Here is a 19,420-nt window from a genome sequence, read left to right on the forward strand (position 1 = left end):
CTCGCGGTTGCTGGGCAATTACCGCATATATGCATATATACATCGTTTGATGTGTAATCAAAGTTTAATATCATTTACAAATAGAATTGCAGTTCATTATCATGATTAGATACAATTCAAATGCAAAGTTTCTACTGCAATGTACATAGTATTTCTTCTCTCTCCATGAATTGTTAACATTATTTCTAGAGGCAATTGGGCACATGAATCTCACTCGAAAAAGGCTTTCGCCGAAACGTGTCGTCTTTGTACATAATAAAGTATTATGCTGTCTACAGGTGTGCCGCTTCGTTTATTCTTGGATTTCCAGGAAGTATGTGGGGAGAAAATATATATATATATATATTTTTTTTTGTCGCTGTTTCAGAGTGGGCAAAAGTAGGTGAACATTTCTGGGGATTCACATAACTCTTGCAGGTAGACTCCTACTCTGAAACCACTAAAAATATGTATAGGTTTTCAGTGTGGGATCGGGAAGAGAAGAGCTCATTACCCATTATACACTTTTTAGTCTTGACAACCTGTCATGACAATCTCATGGACTGGATGGGTGCTTTCTCCCTGAAATTGATCCAGCCAATATTGCGTTTTTCTTCCTCTATTTCATAGAGCACCCTAGTCCTGATTTTGCCACTGCACCTCTGATTGCATGCCGGTTAAACCTCCACCACTGCATAATCATTGCAGCTGCCCGTATGCCTCAGGGACGCCACCTTTAATGCATAAGCAGGTCTGCCTAATATAGGATGCTCCTACCAAAGCATAATGTTTCTTTCTCACCCAGCCATGCTGAACCAGGTATTATTGCATTACTGTGTGCACAGTTATCACTTGTTTTGTCTGCTGTAAATTTGATCACATATCACATTTCGGTGATGTTCTGAAGAATTCTTATAAGACACCCTACCCAAACTCCATTTGTTGGCCTGTCTCCTATCCAGGTTGTATTCCTTATTGACATTTATCATCCAATAGACATTTTAAATTACAAGGTCAATAACCTTTTTTGAATTCTGGGTGATGTTGTTTTCATTAATAGCGTAAAATATTAGAATATTAGATCACATTTGCTACTTTTAAGCATATTCTCCCTCTCTGTTAATCATGCTAATAGTAGCACTCATTTACTAGGGCTGAATACAATCTTCAGGCTGTAAAATCCCATGAACATCTTTCTTTCTAGGGAAGAGCCCAAGTGGTTTCTAGAAAATAATCCTGAAAAATTGACTACACTCCTTGGAAGGCTGTATGTGTTTGCATTTACCTGGGCAGTGGGAGGTGTGCTGAAGCGCGAGGATGAACATGAAGGAGATTTGCTCATCGGCCTAAAGGCCAGAGACGAAACTCTTCTCAACGTGACCTATGACTTTAACACCTTTGTCCACGATATGTTTGAGGGGGACCGCACTCTTGGTATGTGTTATTTTACATCTATTTATAATTTGAAATAATTTGTGCGGTATTTAAAATGAAGAATGAGTCTGTTATCAACAATGTTGTTCCAAGTAAGATGACTGATGTTTATGTTGTTTTGTGATCATTTCAGAGAGTAAAAGGTTTTATATCTTGGTAACTTTTAGGCAACACTAATACGTATTCCTTATGGATGAATGACACACTATTAACTGTCACCACCTATTCTTCTGTGTTGATGTGGAAAGATGTGAGCAAGGTTAAATAAGGCAATGTCATCTGAGCATAAAAGTGACAGCTGAAGAGCAGGAACAAAGAAGACTGCAGCATCTTATTTAAAATATCATCACTCATGGTTGCCACTGATCCTCTTCAAATTTCATACAGTGTATCCAATTTCAGTACATCATTCTTCTTCCTCAGTCGTCCATGCTCTTAACTCACCCTCTTCATCCTCCTCAATTGTCGTTCTCATCTGCTTTTCTCACTCACAACTCATTATTACCATTTCACCTGACTCATCACGTGTCCTCATCATGACTCCTCCTCTCTTGTAATTGTCCTCACTCATCGCTTTCCTACACCAACCCGACAAATCAAGTAAAAATACTTTTTTTCTAAGAAATACATTCTTACAGAAATACTGCACGTTACCCAATTCATTATTATAAACAATAACGAGTAACATAAAATCAGCAGTGCGCCGTACACAGGTGGATCAATTCAACCTACACATGGCTTTGGCTTATAATGCATGTAGCAGTATGAGAATTTAACATTTCTTCTCACTAAAACTCAATAGAAGGTCAACATACTGGAATCCGACGTTTGTTAAAAACATTTTAAAAAGAAAGAAAGCGACAGATTTAACCAGCAACTCATTTTGCCCAAATAAAACATTATAAAACGCAGTGTGCGTAGCAACTTATTGCAAACACGAGGGACTCTCTTAGTCAACCTCACTGACAAGTTCAAGTTTCCCATCTCCAGACCCGTCCTTGTCAGGGCATCCTCTTAGTGCGGTCAACATCTGCTTACAAGTCAGAGACACAACTCTACTGACCTGAGGGGAGTGCCAACCTAGGTCTTAAAACACTAAGCGGAAGGAAGCCTAGCATAGGACGTTGTGATTTTATGCAGGTATTGGCCAGTGGCAATGGCTACATCCTGATATCTGACCATCCTGACTAATCACCTTTGCTTCCATTTGTTCACCTCCCTCATCACTTGTCCTGCTCAGTAATCACTTGACATAACTTACCACTGGTTCTCCTCTCCCATCATCTTCTTCACTCTTTGTCTCCCTTCACTGATCTTGTCATTCACAACCGGAAGCTTGAACCGCAGGATGCCAGCCTTTGTCCCTTTCCATCCATGTGCTAGGCATGGACACGCTGCAGTAGCCAGGGAGGTTTCAAACAAAACAAAGACTTATGCTCTTGTTACACTTGGTTCCCGTTGAGAATTCTCATCCAGGTCTTGGAAGTAAGGGTTACCTTTTGTAGGCCTCTTATAAATAACCCTTCAACCCTAGCAGAAGAATACCATCAGCAAGTCTAAGCCACTTAACCAGTCCACTCTATGGGTCCCAATTGTTCTATATATATGTTTGTGACTCCTCCAACCACCTACTCCTCATCGACCTTAGGAGGTGTGCCTAAGTAACTATATTGTTCCTCTAAAGTCTTGAAAACTTTGGGGATTCTCAAACCTCAAAATTGATGGCCAGGGTCAGTCTACAGTTTTACCTTCGTGCTTTCTCACTCTGACTTCCTGACTTCCAGTAAAGAACTAGTCAATTGCTAGAGCAGGATGTCTTATTGGGTGTTGTACGTGCACCAAACCAAGGAACCTCCAAATCGTAAGAGTTCATCAGAGGTCTCGTCTGGTCTCTCTGTAATCTGCAAACTTTGGGCTTGATTTAGTTGTAAAATATAAATCCCATAAGATATTATAGGATTTATATTTCGGCAGACGGGATATCCGCCAACTTTGTAAAGGAGTAACCCATTTGCCGAAATCTAAATCAGGCCCTTGGTGTGAGATTATTCTAGGAGATGGCCAAGAGCATCACTACTCATCCATCCATGCTATCTTCTACCAGTCACAGTCAGCAGCTGAGAGGGTCTTGAAGCAGCGGTGCTTATGTGGTTTCTGACCTCTCACCCATAGACATACTCCTTCAGACCCAACTCCAAACTGCAGTGATTTACCATCTCTAAGTTAACTCAATGGAGTGAGGACATGATTGCAGGATCCTGGAGCCCCTTCTGATATCAAGAATGAGAAGAACCCCAGGAAATATTTTAAGCAATAGCTACCATGGTCACTTCTCTTCCTTAAGGAATGGTTCTCTTCAGATGTTTGACAAGACAGTTGTTCCACCCTTCATAAACCAGGTCCATACTCCAACTTCACTTCTATGCACAAAGTAAGAAGCACCATTAAATTATTTTTTATTAAATTTATCTGAAACCGTTTGGTTTTAAAGTCAAAGGGCAGGTCCCCAATCCGCGTGTTCAGCACAGACCAAGGTACAATAGTCCTTGGCATTCAGATATAGGGCCTGAATTAGATCTTGGCGGATGAGTTACTCAGTCACCATGGTGACAGATATCCCGTCTGTCAAAATATAAATTCCATAGGATATAATGGGATTCCTATTTCAGCGGACAGGATATCCCGTCTGCCAAGATCTAAATCGGGCAAATAGACAGTTTGTAGTCTTTCCGCAGTAAGACATTTTCAATTGAGGTAATTCTGATGAGTAACTGTGATGATGTACTTCAGATGAGTCACGTTCCTACTTCCTATGCACTGTACATTCAGTATCTCAGGAAAAGAGTCTGCATATGAATTTAGTGAGGTGAAACATGGCTGCTTTGGTATTTTCTGCAGCATATGTGAGAAAAGCGAGTGTGTAGAATTCCCACTCATACTAAACTGATGAGTCTCACATTTTATGTTATGTTGATTTGTATAGCGTACTAATCACCTGAGAGGGTATCCTGGCGCTTGTGTAGGTGTGTAGTCCCAAGGTGCTAATATGACGAGCCAGCTTCTTGCTGAACTCAATAAGTGCGGAGTAGGCTCTGATGTGTTGAGGGAGGTCGTTCCATGTCTTGGGTGCGATGTAGGACAATGAGCAACCTCCAGTTTTGCTTTTGCGGCGGCAGGGAGTATGTCCGATTGAGAGGGAGGCAGAGCATAGGTATCTGTTGGGTTGGTGAAAGTGTATGTGGCTGTTCAGGTATTCTACCCATTGTATAATATTTTAACACCTGGGCAAATGCCTGAATATATTACGCTAAAAGGTCTTTGTCCCCTTTTCTCTTTCTGTTTTTGATTTATGCTAGGTATCCACATGCCAACAGGTGACAAATCTATATTTGACTACTTTGTGGATTTACAAACTGGAAAGTTTGTACCATGGGAGGAATTAGTTCCATCTACTAAGTCTCTGATTGAGAAAGGTATGTTGAGTATCATCTCTTCCGTATGCTACAGACGTTACCAACAGGAGATGGGCGAGCTCTAAGAGAAAATCCAATAAAGATACATCACTTTGCATCATTTAGCGCACCAAACACTACTGCTTGTGTATGGCAGGCCAAGGCTAGTGAAAATCCTACCAGTTAGAATGTTCTCCACTCTTGGCCATTCTACTCTAAGAAGGGCTTATTTTTGGAATGGGTCATGGCCTCTAATGACCAGATTCCATTCTCTGAAGACTCTGAGAACAACAGATAAAACAATGTAATTGAGCAAGGTGTTGCATCACAATTTTACTGTACATAGAAACAGTGAATTTGAAGGAAACAAACAGGATGCCTTTACCTAATGTATTTACTAAAGTTGTTATCAAATCCTAATCTATTAATGTTGTGTTACATAGGTTCATTTGTGACTCTTATTCCAATAAGCACTGTACTACAAGATTCTGCCACACAAAGGCCATGTTTTTGTTCTTCTCCTGCTTAAGGAAACCCTTTCTGTACCACCTTATAGTGTTTCTTCTCTGTGGCAAGTCATGCACATCCTCCTATAAATGGCATATAGCGTAAAAAAGTTTGTAATAAATGTGGTGGAGTGTCATTTAGCTTCTTCTCTTGTGTCTATAATCCATATAACCGACTGACTCCCTTATCTGGTTAATGTTTTCAATACTTCTGGCTGCAAAAAAGATCTCAAGAGCTAAAAGTATTTTTAACTGGAAACATTTAAATTTAGGACTTTCCAAGGACTGAGACAGATTTTCTCAGATGCTGCCACCACCTTCTCATCTCCATTCTATTGAGCATAAGAATTCAACCCATGCTCATATTAGTCAGGAAATTATTTACCAGAAGTACCTTGCTTCCCACTGATTACAGATAATAATCCATACGGTCTTTGTTCTACTGTTCAGGTGTTTACTGTTGTCAGTTTCTACAGGGTGTCCTCATCTGGTCATTGTAAAGCACATTAATACGTTAAGGGGAAGAAGTGCCATATAAACCCAATAAATTAAATTAAATTATAACATAACATATATATAATATATAGAAAAGTATGGTGGCATGATAGTTTAAGACCGAATTCTATCACTACTTTCAAGACCAAATACATTTTTTCTTTGGAAGCGTATAGTTTTTAATTACAAAGTATGTTTTTTTAAAGTAATTATAGTCCCCAGTTGAACAAAATAGCTCTACTTTCAGAGACAGTACAAGTGTAAGGTACGCTACTACACCCAAATGTGTAAACTACCCCACTATCCATTAATTTTTTCGCCGTGAACTTGAGGAAGTATTCTCTTATAAGAAAATGGAGCCCACACACTGGCACTAAATATGCAACTATAATGTTGACTTATTATTAATATCGTTTTCTATGGATTTATTTGGGAGTCCTGTTTACAATTGACCTATTTGGTGATATACATAGGACTGAATTGTATATGCACCATTTGACTATTCAAGAGGCCACATAATTTTTGGACAACTATAACCAGCGCTAATTTGGAAGTTGACTACCTATTGAAAGTTTTGGAGGTTGTCCTTAAGCAATCGTTTATGCCCTGACGAAGTTCGTAAGGAACGAAACGCGTTGGCTGAGTCTGAATTTCTAAAAAGTTGAAAAAGAATAAAAGAACAAAAATTGGATTGCTTGAAAAGACTTTTTCTTGGTGCACCATCCTTTTTCCAAAAAGCTTGCATATCTGGTTTTCAGTAGAGCACAAGTACGGCCTGCTCTGGACGTGTTCTTGCACCTACTAAAAAATTGAACATTCACTTTGAAATTGATGTGCTCAACATTGGTCAGCCGTACTGGTTTTTGTTCACATTCCACTATCCATTAATGTTCGAGGCAGGAGTGGCCGCCGTAATCCACAAATGTACAAATCAAAGTCCTAATATACTCAGTACACGATTCACCCTTGTATTAACACCCAACAACAACCAACGTTGTGAATGATACAAAGATGATGGAGGCTAAAAATGTTAGTCATATCCAATCCCAGTCCAGTCCATCAAGTTCTGAGTAAATCATTTTTCGAGGGGTCCTAAAGACCAGCAGAGGTGTTGCTGGCTTCACTGCTGAAGTGCTCTTCTGTGCCAGTGTAAAGATAAATAAAAATCACAATATTGGACACTTATTCTTGAGTCAATTAATCCTAAAATGACCTTTTTCATTTAGGTAGCACATCCTTTTCAGAATCCTTGATGTCAAAGAAAAATGGGAATCATCAAAGACAACTGGCCTCTTTCCAGAATCTCATCCCCACAATAGATACAGTGCGGTACACCTTTTTGTCAAGTCTTCTTCTGACAAATAAGCATCCAGTGTTAATTATAGGTAAGAAAAGCATTCCTGCTGTGAATCGTGTGTGGCTCTTGTTGTTGTATTTTAATGTTTTGGTGTCCAGTCACATGTAGAACAAGAATAGAACATCAGTAATTTGCATGTGTAATTAAAGCTATCTGTACATTTGGTATGTGTCAGTACCCACTTTGGCCCCAGGAGTCCACTTAGAAAGAGGGAAATACTGCAGGAATCAGGAATATCACACCCTTTTCTCACAGAAATTCCCATGTTTAGACCATTCTCACCAGGAGATCTCCCCACGCATGGACCTGGAGAAATTACCATGAAATGGGCAACAGGGATGTGGTATTCCTGTAGTAGAAATGCACATGGTACTTCATTTTAAGCTCATTAACATGTCTCTTTCTCACCAGTTAGTGGTATTCTGTTCCTTCCTTTTCTTTTATTTACTTTTTTTTATTAAAACTACATACGCAGTTTGAAAGAAGACTTAAGGTAATCATATTAAAAAGTGTTAACACCATCTATCCAGATTTTGTCTCTTTTATCACATTTACTGCTAGAATTTTGGGAAAAAACATACAGAAGAGATAAAGAAACATAGGTATGTCTTTGTACTTCCAATTCCACATGTAGTTACTTAGTAAGCATAACACGATGTAATGCTTATTTGTGCCGGTGTTTGCTGCTGCACCGGCACTTATGTTTTTTATACCGTCACACATTCATGACAATCCTCCACGTGGTGTCTATTTTTTAAACATCAGCAGACAAATTAAAATGGTAAAATACATGCAAATAATATAGCAGCACCTCCAGGCCATTCTTAAGCTGTGGATGGCCAGGAATAGTCCACATTGTCACATTCAATCAATCAGGAAATTATAAGCGCGCCACTTACCGGTGAGGGTCTCAAGGCGCTGAAGGGGGGGAGGAGGGGGAACGCCGCTCCGTTCAGCCGAAGATCCAGGTCTTGAGAGTCTTCCTGAAGGTATTGAGGGAGGAGGTGCGTCTGATGTCTGCCGATAGCTCGTTCCAGGTCTTGGCTGCAATGTGAGAGAACGATCTTCCGCCTGCTCTGGCTCTGTGGATGCATGAGGTTTCGGCCAGTGCGAGGTTGGATGATCGCAGGTTTCTTTTGGGTACATGGAAGTTTTTTCAGTCGTGGGGGTATTTGGGTCCGTTGTTGTGTAGTTTTTATAGGCGTGTGATGGTAAGTAGGAATCACTGGTACTGGCATTTAACAGCGATGACAGGGAGAGAGGATGGTAAAAGCTGCAGTAGCCTCCTGAAAAATATCTGGGGTCCTGGCACTTATTTTCCCACAGATTAAGCACTGCAATGTTCCACATTCTTATTAATTTTATTCTCCTGTAATTCCAGTTATTTCTGCCATTTAAAAATAATCAGTGTTGATATGCACAGAACCCAGACTAAGGGCCTTATTTAGATTTGGGTTGATGTAGGACATCTGCCAAAAAGTGGTGGATGTCCTGTTCCCCATACAAAAAGTGCATTGATGTCAGTGGCACCCTAAATATGGTGAATACAATGAGTGTGCACTCCTTACCTTCCCACCTGTCCTTGCTCACTTCTATGCCTCAACACTAGCGCCAACGTGCTCTCATTCGCTTCATTTAAACTCTAGATGAACGTTTATGAACTTCATTGTGTTGTAGAATATTTTTATATAGGTTGACTTAGAGGTTGGTGTTTCGTCAAGGTGCCAAGAACCTCCCCATTGCATGTGAATTTGGTTTATATTAGTGATTTGTGGCAAATTGAATCCACTGTGGTCAGTGGTTAATTTGAGCCGGTGGTTTCCAGTGCTCAGAACTGGTACTTAATCATGAACACCTGCATGTTTCATGAGCATCAGTTAAGGACACATTCATTTATGGTAGGCACAGGGAGATTAAGTGATTTGCCCAGGATCACAGCATGTTGACCTGACGCCAAGACTAAAACCTGGTTACCCAGCTCAGAAGTCGGCAGCTCTGGCCATTACACCACACTTTCATGGATAGTAGTTGGTTCTGTTTTAGGTGGCTCTAACAAGAGAAATGGGCTGGTGCAAGCTGCCTCCTAACGTGAGCCCCAGCACTTATTTTTTTACAAATTACCCACTGGCTGTCCCCTCTGACCCAAGCTGATTTTCAGACCCTATTACAGCTTTTAGGGGACCCATGATGTAAATACCGTGCCATCCCTGGTATAAATGGTGGAAATGGAAGCATTCACTGGAATTGCACTGTAGGAACTTCTTTCGTGCTGGATATGAGAGCCAAAGTCCAGACTGAGTTTATAATTATTATAAAACAAAGCAGGTTGCCAAGTAGAGAAAAATGTTTTCCCTCTTTTTTGAATGTTCTTCTCTGCTCTAACATGTCTATTCATTATTTCTAGGGGATTCTGGTGTTGGAAAATCCACAATAATTCAAAATATGCTGAAAAGGCTACAGAAGCCTGGTGAGCTACTTGTAAAACCTGGAACAATTTTGGGAGATGTCTTCCTGCATAATGAAGTCAAGAAAACAAGGTAGTATTTTGCCAGCTTTTATTTAAAATCAGAGCTACATTTCTTTGATATTTTATGACTTTTGTTTTCTGGAAATGTAATTATTGCCTATTCCACTCATTTAAAACACATTTGAACTAAGACTCAGAAGTGTGAAAAATGAAACACAAGGCAACAAGCCTTTTCCATAGATGCATCCACGGTCTGGAACTACATCCCCATATCCATCTGGACTGTCCCAACGCTGCTCCAATTTAGAAAAGACTTGAGATGCTCCCCTTTAAAGAACACTATATCAACATGCAGTAGCAATACATTTATTTTCTCGGAATCCAGCTACCTTTTCAGTTGCTTGTGGACTGTATGATGGTCTTTGACCTCCTAGAGCTCTCTGCTACCTTTTGGCTAGGTTCGCACTATACAAATATCATGTGTGCACATACGCACATACATAAATGCATGTGTAAGCTACCTATTTGGTAACGGCAAAAGACAATGCAAAAAGTAAACAAATGATCAGGAAAAGTATCCTTCCATTGTTATAAACAAATTGTCAAACATATGAATTTTGCCTAGGTTGATAACAATCCTTGCACCAGCCTAGGAATCCATTACTGTCTGAGCCCAAAGAGACTAATGTATGCCATGGCTGCATTTGCATTTTGACACTTAACCCCTTCCCCGCTCATGACGGAACCGTTCCGTCATGAGCCACGGTTGCCGTGTGCTCATGACGGAACGGTTCCGTCATGACAATCCTGTTGGCGGCCGCTCCGCCTGCGCGGCGCTGTTTCCCCGCCTGTGCGGGGCGACAACGCAAATGGGCGGAGTCATGACGGAACCGTTCCATCATGAGCACAGCTCAACTGTGGCTCATGACGGAGCGGCTCCGTCATGAGCACAGGCCCACCGCGCTGCCCCCCTGCCCCCCCCAGCGCTGCAGCGGAATGTCCGCAGCAGCGAAGGGGTTAAGTAAGCCATCTAGCCGTAGAGGGGAGAGACTTTATCTCATTGGGTGGCTCCTTGTATACATGTTTGCCTGGTTGATCACATGTAGCAGCTTCATGGTCTGGACAAAAATCAGGGGGCAGAGGGGACAGCCCTGCCTTGTGACTCTGGTGATCAGGAGTGGCTCTGAGAACCATCCGTTGCTCAGAAGTCTCAGATGGTCCAGTTCTTCCCAATGCAGAATAAGAGGACAGTTACATTTTTTGTAAGACTATTCATCGTCATCAACAGTATCTAGCATCTACTTAGTGTTAGCACCCATCTCTCAAACTCAGATTTCAAATTTGTATTTGTATTTAGTCAATTATTTACCTTTGCCTACAAGATTAAAAGAGCAAAGAGTAAAATATAAAGTAAAAGTAGAAAATCACATGACACAAGATTACATGATCCTTTTTCAAACCATAAATGATCAGGTGTTAGAAAAGTGAGGGGACTGCCCACGGAGACTTGGGTTAATCTCTCCCCCAATTCATTGCATGATCAAGCTTGAAAACTGTTCATCAGTAGTTCATTTGTGTGGTGTATTGTTCAGTCCATTATCATGGGCCAGGAGAACTTACTTCTGCAGCACAGATTTTTTTAGCTTCCTCCTCGATATACTATCTTTCTTTGAAGTATATTTTGTAATGAGAAACTCCTAGCAGCATGCATCCATTTGATGCTGTGCTTCTCTTTCCCGGATTCCCATGGGTGACTGCTTGACTCATGATCGCAGTTACTGAGTGAACAATTATCCTGTGCGATTGAAAGGCAATTTAAAGGTGAAGTATCTTTTACAAGCCTCTCGGTTTTTTCCCAGAGTTCTTAAGAGATAATGGCCTGGCCAGATTTCTGCAATGGTTAGCGGCCAGCCTCATCCTACAGGATTCTGGGGATGCGTTGCAGTGAGCTTGCATTGAAACAGTGGGTGAGTGTTGTAATGCCTTTCACAGGTGCATGTTTGTGTTCAGGGGGATGGCAGACCAGAGCCACATAAGGGGAAAGCTGACCACCATCTTAATTTCATGGTTAGAGGAATTTTGTATTTGTCGTAGTGTAGTTGAATTTGGTTGCACGTACAATAGGTAACTACTGAGTTGAGTAGTTTCTAGAGAGCGTTTGTAGTTCCTGCTAAGAATATGAAGTCAAATGTGCAGAGCAATATATTCAGTCTTCTGTTGCCGATCCTAGGCATATCCTCTGATGCTGAGTGGAGGACATCTCTCACGTCGTTGATGTAAATGCGGTGCAGTGGCAGGACCAAGAGGCACCACTGCTTAAATCAATTTGTAGTATTTTTTCAGAGAATTGGAGTAGATAACACAAATGCAATGTCGTGTTACCTTAATTGTTGTTTCAGGAAGGTCCAGTGATAGTTGATTAAGCTGAGGGTTAGTTTGTTCTGGAGCCTTCGTCTGCTGATAAGCCCAAACACAGATGCATGCTTCATCTACGCAGCAAAGCTCTTCGTTTGCTCTGCATATTGTGTTATAAGGTGATTCCAGGTAAATGCTTGGTGGATTGTACACAGGCTACTGCAGAATCCTCCTTTTGAAGCCATCCTTGTAGATACTGCAGTATGATGTTTTGGTATATTTTCACCTGAGCATCGATCAGATTTTTTAATCTGTATTAATTTGGGTTTTCAGTTTTCACCTTTTTGTATAGTGGAATGATGACCGAGTTATACCATAACTTTGGGAATTCTAGAGAGTTTGTGCAAAACGTCAGCATGAGTTGCAGCAGTTGTGCCCACCAACCCACTAAATATTTAAAAACCTTGTTCATTTAGTTTCTTGTTTGACGTTTTCTATTACACCTTATCTGCTCAGTTGAAAACCATTTAATGATGTCTGCTTTCTCCATTGCATCAATTCCTGTTGTGGAAATGTTGGTGGATGTAGTTTGGGCACCTGCCCTGAACAAGACCTGTCTGAATGAGGATAACCATCTATGGCGAACTCGGGTATAATCCCATGTGCAAGGATTATTATGAAAAATCTTGAAATCAACTTTGCGAAAGGAGATGGGCTAATTCAATCCAATTGCATCTGGGTATTTCACCTGCTTAACGATGTCTGATGCCAATACTTTTAGGTTATTCAGCATCTTTGTTAGAGGATTTTAGAGAAGGAGGCATAGAACTGTTCTGGATCTACCATTAGAGTGTTCCAATTGTTAGTAGAACTTTGAAATATTGAGAGTTCAATTGAAGACAATGGAGTGGGTCTGGGCACATAATGGCTGGTATAAGCCTTCTGCTCTAACGTTCCAACGTTTGTCTTTTTGTTTCTCCCTTTGTAACTTAGAACATTCTACCCTTAGAGGGTAAAATGTTCTAATAGCCTTATAGTCCTTCAGTCTTGGGCTACACCGGTTGTTAAAGGTCAATGAATCAGGTTCAGGACCTTTAACAAACAGTATAGCCCTCGGCAGCGGGCTACTAGGCTCGAGTAGAACTTTGTCCTTTCTTATTGATACATCAAGGTCCTCGGTTTATTTAGGTGTAACAAGCTGTTTTTATTTATCTCTCTTTTCAACAAGTCCTAAAAATAAACAGACCAGTCGCAGTGAAACTGGATCAGTTTACTCACACTATCCAGGTAAATCACTCCATACAGTGTTGTGTAACCTCCCATTTTCCATGGTTCAAACCTCGCCAAACTCCTCAATATTGCCTCAGCAGTAGGCACAGTCGAACCTTATGTGCTTTCCTGCACTGCGTTCATTCCTATTGGGTCAAAGCACATTCTTACCCTTATCACCGGTATATCCAGAAAGATGATTGGGCGCCTGATTAGAGTGGTCAAGTGTTGATCATGCCTGTCAAGACTGTGACATAAAATCACAGTGGGCACCTTCATGAGGTTTAGAAGCTGGGATTTGTATTATTGATAAATTGTGTGAGGTTCTCAAAGAGCTTGTCAATATTTCAACAGTGCCACCATGATCTATGTGTCCATGTATTTGTGTAGATGGGTCCTCTCATCTGGGCGATATGGATTGTACATTGAAATCATGTGTTTTTAAAAATAATTGTGAGATGAATGGCTATATTTCTTTCCTGTTGCTTTTCTGAAAAAAGTAAAAATGAAATGTCTTTCAGTTGTGATGAAATTGATGCCCAAAACGAGGTTACACTAACTGTTCATCAATTGTTGTATTCTTTATCAGATTTTTGTGTACATGGCAGTTCTATTACAGAAGTGGCTGTGTTATGTTTAGAGTACCTGTTGGTGGAATACTACAATGACAAATGCAGAATGATATTTTTTGTATATAATTTGTTAAAACAATGAGACAGTAAAAAATACAGAGCAGTTCTAAAACACAGTACCTGAGAGTGGAGAGCTGACTGTAATGAATTTCATAGTCATAACTTTTAAAATGAAAGACCCATAAAAATAATAAAAGGAAGGAAAGTACGCAATAAAACACACAATGAAATCATACAAATGAAAAGGGAGCCTGAGGTGATTGATCTCTACATCAAAGCTATTTAGAGAATACATCAATAATTAATGCTCATATTATTTTTGTATTGTTTCGCAGCCTGCTACAAAGCCTTAGCTCATTAGCAGTTAACCTAACAGGCGATGACAGCTCAGTCAGACCACACACAGGAGATACAGGTATGGCTTTCAATTTTACAGACCCAATTTGGTGTAGTGGACATGTAAAAGCTTCCCAAAAATGCTGCTAAAAAGCAACCAGGTGCAGGTATCTGTGATGGAATGGTTGGTAATGGTTGTAAATACACAGGTATTGTTTTGTTTAAAACTTTTTATTTAGTTTTAGTCACAACAATGCATGTTATATGCACAACCAAACCCTAAAGAAACAGCTTTTCAGACAGGCATGAACTTTTCACAGCGGCACTGAAGGGCTTGCCTACATGAGCATCATACTACACCATGCACTGTGTGTGCTTGGAAGGGTGTTTTTGAACCAATGTGGGGAGTGTTTCCATGTCATATGCGAGGACCAAAGACGTGTGGTTATCGTGTTATGTAACACAATGTTTAGTAGAGCGATGGTTAAAGACCTGTGAGAGACAGGCCGGTGTAAGAGTCACATGTTTAAGTATTGTTTGAGGTGAAAGGATTGTGTAAAAGAAGTTGCTGTTGAGTGGATGAGGAGATGTTCGAGCAGCTAGGACAGAGCTGAGATGTAGGATAAATTAGCAAAACTTCTCTGGGAAAATAGTGTGAGGCAGAAAGATCCCAAGACTAACAGATCTAACAAAGCAAGATATACACCTTATATCAGACTTATCTCAGGGATAAGAGAGGAGAGGTTAAGTTAGAAACCAGACTCAGCAGCTCAATGGGAAGCAGAGAAATTATTATGAATACAGTGAGGAGCAGAGGGCGTAGCTGGGCACTGGCCAAGAATCTGGAAATACATTTATAATCCAACCTGACAGCCAGGAGCAAATACATCTTCTGCTCACAGATACTGCAGAGATGAGAAGCAGTAATTGGCTACCCTTCAGTGCCTGTATGTCTTTTGAAATGGTAAGTCCCAGACATGGTCAGGCAGAAAGCGAACTAAAAGCCCTCTCTGTGAGTCTCCCTGTTATTTTACCTAAAAACACAATAAAAAACCTAACTGGACATCATCTAGAAGCTCCTCCCACTGGTACCATCAACCAGCACAAAATGTGATTCAACGCAATTTCCTTCACACTGGAAGATTGGGATTACCTGAGATATTTTGTTAAATAGGAAGAGAGCCTTTGCCTATATAAGTCTACTGACCCTGGAGCTGAATTGGTTACTATAATTTGTAAAGTTATGCGGTATTTTGCTCTCTTACAGCTAGCCTAATCAGCATCTCAATTAAACATTACTATCATCTTCCTATATGAGCCAACATGAAATCAGATTGATGGTGCTAAGAATAGCGGTTCCTTCACGCATTTCAAAGTTGTAAGGGAGGCCAGGCTCAACTCTCACATTTTCACATTTTGCTTTTCTGATAAGGCGACACAGAGCAGGCCTCCTCCCTAGTGATGACTGCTGGAGGTTGGAGGTGTGGCACACTGAGATCGGACTTATCCCCTATTCTAGTGCACTGTAATAGTATGAATACCTTCTGGCAGCCTTTATGGACTGAATTATTTATGCTGGAATATTCAGTGTCAAACCATCAGCACATCTGGCCTTGTTTCACGATGTTAAAGATGTAATGAGTTTGGCACCTTATTTACATGGATGCATAGCTACTTCTGTGGCGGAAGCCAAATTCTGCATGCTTTATTAGAGACAATCAGTGATTCCCATAGTAAATAAATAGTTACAGAAACAATAAAGATTGCCCACCGCCAAGGTGTCATGTACAAATCAATGACAAAATATTACCCTTTGCTCAGATTTGGGGGTTCTCTTGAACAGGACAGCTCAGCTTGAGTTTAGCAGCATCTGTCTGACTGGAGCATGGTTTCCCATTTGGGGGAGTTGTAAGGCCCCACATTCATCAGTAGATCCAAGAAATATCCTCCAAAACCCTCCCATGCATGTGCTCCTAGGGATCACCCCTAACCTGACTGGACAAGATAAATGACCCACTTACCAGACTCTCTGCATTACACATTGGGAAAACATCTTCCTGACCTTCGTTCCTGATTCCTCTGCAGTACATGGGTGACAACTATTGCTGTTAAATCTTTGACACTTTGTCCTAACTCTCACTAAGTCTACAGTTGCCTCTACATCTAGTGCTCTGTCTCAAGGAGCCCTCCCCATGTCTGATTTGACCCACACTATACTACCTGGCACACTCCCCACAGTTGGCTCTCAAACTGATGACATGGTAATCTGATGATATATATGGGACTCAGTCCTCAGTGCTGTTCACACCCCTTTCCTCAACACCTCAACCCATTTTGCTTGTTCTGAATACCCAGACCCCTCGTTGTTAAACTTTCCCCTACCTTGAAGTTCTTAAACTCTGCTGCCTAATACTTATTACGTGTAAGAGGTGTTTTGTTAATCTAAACCCTGTGGATAATATTCCATGACTGTATGTCATTTTCTTTTCCGTAATAAAACACTGTTTGAAAAAATTAATAGCAGTGACCCTGGAGGATCTTAACCTGTGGAACTACAGGGTTCGAGTAGCATCCTCATGGTCAGTGAATTAGAGAGGTGACGTGCACAGTGGCTGCATCGGCACAGATGTGTGACTAAACAGGGAGTGGGTGCCTGGGAGATTCTTCAGTAGAGGAGCTGGAGAATGCTTATTTTGAGAGCCTTCCAGGTTTGAACAAGTGGGACAGAGCCTGAAGCTGGTAATTTGTTTGGGGTCTCATTCTCATTGAAAGCTGTGGGGGCATGCATGAAAAACAGGGCACTAAAGGAGATAGCCATTGCGTCCAGACTGCAGAGGCCACTGTACTAGAGATCACAGTCGTATTACCCGCTGCTGGCCTAAATGCTGTACTGCTAAGAAATTACTACTGTATTTGTCCCTTGTAACCTTGATGATGCAGAATTGTTGTAAATACTGTCCTGCGACAAAAAGGGCTACACCTAAGCCCTAAACCCCAGCCCTAAGAGTAAATCCTGAACGCTAGTCCTGAGCCCTTACCCCCTAGCCCTGAGCCCTAAACCCTAAAAGCAAACCTTAAACCCTGATACCCAGCCCTAACCCCTAATTCCTACACCTAAGCCCTAAACCCCAGCCCTAAGCCCTAAACCCTAAGAGTAAATCCTTACTTGAGGAAATTTGCTAGCAAGTAAGAGAACCTGAATTGAAACCCAAGATCCTACTGTGATTGTTTAGCCAATACAAGAAAATATAGAACTTATAAAGCTTGAGCTTTACATTCCACCCCACATATCTTTGACAGAAATCAGAACTCCTCACCCAGTACTCTATCACAAGAACGACAAAAATATAGGACATCAACTATGTGTGAAACTCAACTGAAGCCAACAAGAAAGGGAGGCAAGATTATAATAGAGCTTGAGGTTAAGAGAGATTTCACATCAGAAGTCCTTTTGCAATTAGGGAACTCTTACAGGAAGATCAGTGGGCTTCTAAGATGACTTCGGAAACAAAGAGCAAATGAGACAGCGGCTGAGCAACCAATGTGAAGGGGGATCTCCATTCCCCTTTAGTAGAATTTACAACATTGATTAGCAGTATGTAAGCTGTGGTCAATTATGAATGTATCCAAAGGAGTTACCACGCTGGGGAACGCAGTGTCAGTAATTTGAGGTCACCAAATGAGGTGTAACTAACAAGAAAAAAATCAAGGAAATGAAAGAACATCTCTGAGCTCCACAGGAAAGACTAGATTGCAAAAAAACAAGGCACAACAACATCCAGATTATGGGAACGCAAGAAAATACAAGCAAAGAGACAAAGAAGGATGAGTTAAGGAACTCAGAAAGAAATCACATTTGACCAGGCCCACCAAGTGATTTTTCAGAGACACTAGAAGAGTGCTTACCACTCTAACAAACTGATCAGAGACCATACCTCTTATATTAAAAAGTAAGCTTGAAAAGGATGACGGAAACCTGCATATATACCAGGCAAAGAGACTGAAAGTCGAACTGGAAACCACAAGATTTAGCAAAACAAAAATTCCAAACAGATTAAGCAATCTATTCAAGTAGATTTTCAGACTGGAATTTCTTCACTCACGTTAGTGCCAGTAGCTATGCACACACTATCAAAATGCAAAACATCGAATTGAGCTCTGAAATCCTCAAGAGAACAGGAAGTGGCAGAGCAGAAGAAATAAGGTATGAGAATCCGCTTTTGGGATGTTAAAAGACGATCGATGAGACCTACTCCTACAAGTGGAGATGTTGAGGAGAGTGGTAACAGTTTGTGATCTTATAAGAAGGAAGGATAAGTTTACATAAGTGCCCCAAAATTCATCCTCAAGTGGAAAGATCAGTGTTTCCGCTGTATGGATCTAATAATAGAATGACCAGCAGTAGGGGAGAACGGTATGATTGGAGAAGGTACATATGACAAATAAAGAGTTTTAAGGCCTCCAAAAATTTGTCTTGTATTTAAAAGTTTACGTCCCCTAAGATTTACACATGTATAAAGACAAAGTGTTGTTAACCAAGAAATATGTCTGATCCCCTAAACTGGAACGGTTTGTTGGGTCACCTTCCAAACTGGTTTCCTAGCAGACTGTGCAGACTACTCATTTATTTTTACATTTTTAAAAGTTCATATTTCTCTGTTGTCCCTCCAAACGGACAATGTAAGTGAGGAAGGTGATCACAGATATATTTTCGTTTTGGTAACAAATTCTTCCAACTATCTAGTAGATTGCTCAAGTGAAGAATTCTTATTGTCAAATTTTCTTTGTCAGTAATTCTATAATCCTTCTACAAAGTCCTGTCTTTGTTCAATAGTTATTTTTTACTTTCCATTCCAGGATGCATAATACTCATAGTTTTTAGTTTCCACCTGTCACTCTCCCGCTGTTGCTTTAAAAAAAGTAGCATTTTTGACTGTTCAATTTAATAGTAGGAGTTCTAGATTATTAGTAGCAATTTACAGTTGTTTTGTCTATAATATTTATTTTTTGGATTTGTTTTTTGATATTCTTAATGGAAGATGGTAACATTTCAAGTTATATAAGTCCCTTATGTTGGGCTCAGTTTGATTTCTCCTTGAAAATCTCAGTGACACCATTATTTATCACATTAGGATCAA

At 40.6% G+C, this 19,420-nt stretch overlaps 1 protein-coding gene across 1 annotated transcript in view; it reads left to right on the top strand.

Moving 5' to 3' along the window:
* The window catches only part of DNAH14 (dynein axonemal heavy chain 14), an 894,889-nt gene that overhangs the window by 459,812 nt on the left and 415,657 nt on the right, over positions 1–19,420 (top strand). The window contains exons 43-47 of the mRNA XM_085610384.1: positions 1,184–1,413; positions 4,770–4,886; positions 7,093–7,251; positions 9,628–9,760; positions 14,282–14,361. Coding sequence (XP_085466510.1) covers positions 1,184–1,413; positions 4,770–4,886; positions 7,093–7,251; positions 9,628–9,760; positions 14,282–14,361 — 719 coding nt within the window. The remainder of the gene's footprint in view (positions 1–1,183; positions 1,414–4,769; positions 4,887–7,092; positions 7,252–9,627; positions 9,761–14,281; positions 14,362–19,420) is intronic.

This window comes from Triturus cristatus, chromosome 6 (genome assembly GCF_964204655.1).
Source record: "Triturus cristatus chromosome 6, aTriCri1.1, whole genome shotgun sequence".
NCBI lineage: Eukaryota > Metazoa > Chordata > Amphibia > Caudata > Salamandridae > Triturus > Triturus cristatus.